This window comes from Trifolium pratense, linkage group LG2 (assembly GCF_020283565.1).
Source record: "Trifolium pratense cultivar HEN17-A07 linkage group LG2, ARS_RC_1.1, whole genome shotgun sequence".
NCBI classification, from domain to species: domain Eukaryota; kingdom Viridiplantae; phylum Streptophyta; class Magnoliopsida; order Fabales; family Fabaceae; genus Trifolium; species Trifolium pratense.
In genome coordinates this window covers 53,701,347-53,707,499 of record NC_060060.1, presented here as the reverse complement: position 1 = coordinate 53,707,499, position 6,153 = coordinate 53,701,347, and the positions used below count along the sequence as shown (strand labels likewise).

Genomic DNA, 6,153 nt, shown 5'->3' with positions numbered 1-6,153 from the left:
CACTTTCCAAGACATGTCTCATTTTTTATTTTATTTTAATGAAAACAACTCAAATTCTAATATCCTTCATTAGAGAGATTTGAAATCATCTAAATCTAATTTTGAAAATAAATAATTTTAAATCTAGCAAGGGGAATACTTATGCAGTGCTATGTGTATATTACTCTTACTTTTTAGTAAAATAACATGACACTCCTGAAATAGGTAAGAATCTCTAAGCACAGACAAAACACACCTTAGCTTGAAGATCAGCCACTGGGACCTGGGTGTAACTTGTAAGCCAAATTCTCCTTAAACATCTCTTGTTAATGACTTACTCCCTCTGGTTTCAAAAATAAGCAAAAAAAATTGCTTTCCAGATTCATTGAATAATCAATGAATCTTGAAACCGTTTTTTTGCTTATATTTGAAACTAGAGGGAATAAGTGATAATTACAAGTTCAATATCTAGTCAATCACCACACAGTCAAGTTGGTAAAACAGAATCGCGTCGAAAATAAAATGCTTATAATTACATTTTAATGGTACAAAAATGGAGATGGAGAAATATCCTCCACAATAAATTTATCTACAAAAGTAGGCAAATATAAAGGGGTAATTAACCCCCCACACTCGGTGATATATCAAGAAAAAAGAACCAACAAGCAAAGAACACTTACAGTTACAGATGTTTCGGTTATCTATAGCCAAACACAACACAACAACCAATTATCTATTGCCGATGACGTGATGAACCCTATATTCAATACCTCGGGTAATGCTCCCCGGTAAAAAAGGGATGCCTGAGTGCTTCATGAGCCTTCATCCTGCTGATGGGGTCAAACCGAAGTAGACCCTGCAAGAGATCAAGAAGTTCTCCGGCTGAGTGATCCACATGCTGCATCACCAGATTCTGGAAGCAAAAAAAACACTTAGAATGTGGAAAATAAGAAAAAATTGTGCTGGATAACTAAATTATGTTACAGACAGGAAGACGGGGTAGTTTCAAGACAGCTTTGATGCTTTCTCGAGAGACTGCTCCTTCAGGCCAGTTCAGTCTACCCCTTCTGACATACTTCTCTGCGGCACGGCTGTGCAAGGAAAGCAAGAGACAGAGCAGTTAGAGAATATCAACAAATGAATCAAAACAATACTAATTCATTAATTTGGAATGGTACGCACTCTACTCGTTTCAACATGTGCTGAGGTATTGGGCCTAAAACCCTCTCCATCATGGCTAGATGCTCTAAATTTTCATGCGTCTGAAATAAAGCTTCTCCCTGAAACCGTTTTGCAGTTCATAACATTGTTCATGTAGTATATTTTGATCAAATTTTATGGCTAATGAATCACTATATTGAGAACCTCAACATACCGAACACAACTCAACCAAAATGCAACCAATACTCCATATGTCACAAGGAAAATTCCAACCAAGACCTAGAAAAAAATTAAACAAGCTACAATTACTTTTGAACTGTATCAAAAGAATAAAAGCTTTAAAAAATTGTGAATACGAAGATCATAGGTGTAGTAGAGACAATATAGTTGTGATCTTGGTTTGATAGTGCCTGGTAGAGACAATATAGGCCATACTACCAAGAAAATAGGAGAAATAGAAACTTACCAAGAATAACCTCGGGTGCCCTATAATGGCGAGTAGAGACAATATAGTTGTGATCTTGGTGCTCATAGGCCGTACTACCAAAATCGATAACCTTAATTGCACTTGACTTTGGCAGCCTCTTATAAGAGGTTCCCTCTTTTGGTGACCGGAACATGACCTGCGGTTTAAGATTTTGTGATAATTTGACAAAGCTTTAGCAAACGTTTAGGCATGTGATGTTGTAAAGCAGAATCATAGCTCCACCACCACAAACACATTTTTGAAGAACCGAGAAAAATACAATTTTAAAATTGACCACAGAGAAAGAAGAAATATCAATAAAAAAAATATATAATTCAATCAAAAAAAGAGAAGGAAGAAATACCTTGTAGTCAGGCACTTTTACATATTCTGGGGAAATAAAAAGTATATTTTCAGGCTTCAAGTCAGTGTGGATGAGGCGCAGATCATGCACGACTGCCAGTTTAGCAACACAGTCAACATGAATATCATATAAAAATGGTTTTAAATTATAAATCATACGATTTATAAAAGTATTATTGGGACAAATAAGTCAACAGTTGAAGTTTATCGATTAAATCCCCAAGTAACCATCATAAGTTCATAACTACCCTAAAAAACAGTGTCATTTATATGACTTTGGAGTAGGCCATCCTCAACATTGGAAAGAATAAAAATTGTGAAAGTAACAATTACGCACATGCGACACTTTCCAACAATTGTCTTCCTAGCTCACGGACAAGATCAACCGGAAACGGGCGATAGTTGTTCTTCCGGAGAAAATCATATAAGCTCGGTCCAAGCATCTCAAATACCTGTAAGACCATTAAAATTTCACTGACAAGTCTTAACCCCCAGAAATGTTTGTGATGTTTAGAAATAATGTTGTCATATGTCAATAAGATACTCACAATACAAATATGGTTCCGGTAGTCAAACCAGTTGCGTATTTGAACACAGCTGCATATGATAAAATGAATCAAAATTGATACAAACTTTAAATCACAGCTAGTAGTACATTATACACAGAAAAAAAAAAAAAAAAACTTACCGGCTGCCACTCCTGTCATACTTCCCAAGCAACTGGAGCACATCAACTTCTAACATTGCTGCTTCACGATATTTCTTAACACTCCTCACAACTTTTATGGCAACCATCTCCCTCATTTCTCTATCCCAGCATTCCAAAACCTGACCAAAAGTCCCTGAAAGCATAGAACAGATAGCATAAGTTGGGAAAATACTGAAATTCTATATACAAAACAATGCGAAAAGAAGTATAGATAATAATGATAATAACCTTCACCAATTTTCCTGAGGATCTTATCTGCAAGTATAGAAACAGAGTCACATTAGGATTACATGATATTGAATATGAATACTACAAATTAAGACATCAAGATAAAAAACCCCTTTGAAAAAATAAATAATAGGCAAGTGTGAGAAGAAAAATTATAGGGAAAGATCTTATCAATGGTTTTATTAATATAATAGCAATACAAGATCACAGGAAGATTTAAGTAAAGTTACATATTGAAGATGAAACGTTTTTTGGGGCTAAAAAAGGTAAAGTAATCATGCAACTTAACCAAACTTCAAATATACATTTTGAGCATGCATGTCGAAAAATTTATCCTTTCATAGAAAACAAAATAAATATACAACAAAAAATACTTATCATAAAATAGTCTTGAAACTAAAAAGCGAATGTAGGAAAAGTGATAATAGATAAAATTCTGCACCGATTGTATAAACAACAGCCATAACAAGCATATAATGTTCAGCAAGCAGCATAAAGCACGCCTAACGGAAAGCGAAAATAGAGAAAAACATTTCAATAGCGGTTAAATGCATTTACACCGAGAAGTTAAATTTTCTCCAAGCGCAAACATGTAATGTCCATCTTTGTCATCATCTCGCCATTGAGGAGAACCTCTTTCAGCCAATCCCTTTATCGCAAGACCAGCATGGTCAGGAAGTACCCTCAGTGTTCCATAGCTTGTTGTCGCATTAGCAAACTCTTGTCCACAATAAATCCCCGAATGAACCTACACATAATCACTTACTCATACTACACTACAGAAACAGCAATTGAAAATGCACCCCCACCCCTTTTCTATTAAATCATTGATTTTTAAGAATTTTTTTTCTATAATGTTTAAAAATTACTGAAATGAACATCTATCCAGAAAACTTCTTAACACATACTGAATTATGCGCTACATAACACCATAATATGCTAAAAAAAACAATGAAAAATAATATAAAGTAATAATGAAAAAGACTCTTTTCAGGATGAAAATAGATTCATAATCATAACAACATTTTTTGCACAAAATTAATGCTCAATTTTCAGCTAATTATTAATAATATAAAGCAAATAGAACCAATTTTCAGCTAATTACCTATGCATGATATGTACCACTAAAAAAACAGAATCCAATTTCCAATTTTTCTTCAACAAAATAATGCAGTATGAAATATAAAAGTAATCCCAGATTCAAAGCACGCAAAATTATAAGTTTTTTTTTTTTTTGAAATCGCTATGACGGTGGATTTTTCCCCAAAAAACAAAAATTGATGATGGTGCTAAAAAGTGAAAGATGTTACCTTTGAGTGGGTTTGAGGAATTTCCCAAGCTAATTTAGCCCTTTTACGAGGACGACGATCCATAGAAAACTCTGTAGAGTAATCCATTTCAATCTAATGTGAAACCCTAATCCCAATTTGATCGATCGATTGTATTTTTTTGGTATAGTACTTGAGTCGTAACAATGGAATCAGACACCATCATCGCCATTCTTCATCCTGAGTCGTCTCTACGTCGTTCGATTTTTTCATCTTAGGTTAATCTTGACCGTTCGTTTCTATACCCCATTTACTCACCGTTTGGAATTCTATTATTATTGGGCAAACCCAAATTTGTTTTTTTTTTACTAGAGCAAACTTAATACATTTTATTCATAATAATAGTAATTTGGATACAAGATGGACAAGATGGACAATAATTGAAAATATGGTGATTAGCATTAAAATGAGCTGCTTGAGCTAAATCACGGGCACGGCTACTCGATTGGTCTGTTTCCTAAACATAACTGACCTTACAGTTTTCAAATGACAAAATTAAACTACGACACTTCCCTGTAATGACACCATATTCACTTGTACCCCGGAACTAACTCAATTAGGGGAGATTATATTTTGAGTTTAATTGTTGTGTACCGTCAGTGTAAAGATTTTTTACACATGCATCCAATAATATACCAACACATCATATATTATTTTGAAAAACACAAAGCTCTTTTCTTTGTAAAAAAAAATATTCTAGGCTTTTTTTTTAATAGAATAAGAGAATAACATATTCATTTGACCTCAAATTTCTTCTAAGTGCTTTTGCTTAGGCAAATATCCTAAGATGCATACTTCACATCCAAAAAGTTCATTTCATAAGCACTTATATTCATTCATTTACACCTAGATTTTATGATACTCACTTGTCAAGCAATCACGATAACACACTTCTTTGGTGCTCTTTGAAGCTCTGGATGCAATGCTTGGACTTACACTTGTAATCTAATCGGCACACATTATACACAATGAGTTTAGTGGATTATTTTTTTTTATCAGAAGATGAATAAAGTCATTGCAACATAGCCGTTGTGAGATAGTAATTATTTCCATTTGAACTTGCGTGCAGATCATGAACTGACACAATATGATTGTGGCTTGAGAGTTATTTGGGGGTGACTAACTCATTGGTGACATAAATTTACTTGCATATGTATAGATGAATGAGTGAAGTGTTGACTTGACTTTACCAGATTATCTTTGTTGACTTCGGGGTGAAGTCTTCAGCAAATGTCCAATCAATGGAGTGTAATGTTGATTTGACTTTCCTTGATCATATGTGATGTCTAAATGATGACGACTTTAGACTTATCATTTTGCTTTTTCACTTGAAGTTTTTAGTTGTTGCCAGGTGATGGCTGACTTTAAATTCTTATGATTTTTTGTTGTGTCAAGAGGATGAGAATGAGTGTTGTCTCAATCATGTTTGTATAGAAAATCATGAGAATATATATAAAATGCTTTAATTATTTTCATTCAGTTGTAATGTTTTTCATGCCTATAAAGTTCGAATACACAATCAGATAAACTCAATTAATTAATTAGAAGGCATGTTCAACTTGAACATGTATATGGAGGAAATTCAGTGCCCTTTGCATTGTCAAGTCTAAGATATCTTTTGGTTCATAACCAAACTAAGAGTCCATGTCCAACTTAGATGAACTTATAATTTTTTTTTGTCAAGTACCGAGACTTATAGATTTGTTTGAGAGTTTGGTGGAAAATGGAGGATAGAATGTTGAGAATAAGTAAATGAACAAATAAAAATAAGATAGTGAATAGTCCTCCACTTTGTTACGAGTGTTTTTTTCTTTCTCATTTCGTTAAAGCTAAAATTCTAGGATATTGAGAACTCAAAAATATATTGAAAAAAAAAAACAATTTGGAAAATTGACAGCTTTCAAATTCATTCCGTCCAG

The 6,153-nt window shown here is 33.6% G+C and overlaps 1 protein-coding gene across 2 annotated transcripts; it reads right to left on the bottom strand.

Annotated features, from left to right (window-relative positions):
- Nucleotides 1-490: 490 nt before the first annotated feature.
- LOC123906217 (serine/threonine-protein kinase AFC1-like) lies at nucleotides 491-4,448 on the bottom strand. Of its 2 annotated transcripts, XM_045956078.1 has the most exons (12): nucleotides 4,217-4,448; nucleotides 3,465-3,654; nucleotides 2,907-2,933; nucleotides 2,658-2,811; nucleotides 2,518-2,566; nucleotides 2,307-2,421; nucleotides 1,971-2,062; nucleotides 1,607-1,763; nucleotides 1,355-1,419; nucleotides 1,162-1,259; nucleotides 968-1,070; nucleotides 491-892 (listed from the first exon to the last, which is right to left on the bottom strand). In XM_045956078.1, the coding sequence occupies exons 1-12, from the start codon at nucleotides 4,301-4,303 to the stop codon at nucleotides 743-745; spliced, it is 1,287 nt and encodes a 428-aa protein (XP_045812034.1). In that variant the 5' UTR covers nucleotides 4,304-4,448; the 3' UTR covers nucleotides 491-742. The 2 variants fall into 2 exon arrangements, with proteins under 2 accessions (XP_045812034.1, XP_045812035.1); XM_045956079.1 differs by lacking the exon at nucleotides 4,217-4,448 and having other exon boundaries at nucleotides 3,467-3,600.
- Nucleotides 4,449-6,153: the final 1,705 nt, after the last annotated feature.

Bases quoted from the DNA above. Each gene is read 5' to 3' on its own strand.
- LOC123906217 (XM_045956078.1), bottom strand. From the start codon at position 4,303: ATGGATTACTCTACAGAGTTTTCTATGGATCGTCGTCCTCGTAAAAGG. The intron at 2,422-2,517 runs GTGAGTATCTTA...ATGGTCTTACAG, and splicing joins ACCGGAACCATATTTGTATT to GTATTTGAGATGCTTGGACC. The intron at 1,420-1,606 runs GTAAGTTTCTAT...ATTTTTTTCTAG, and splicing joins GGCACCCGAGGTTATTCTTG to GTCTTGGTTGGAATTTTCCT.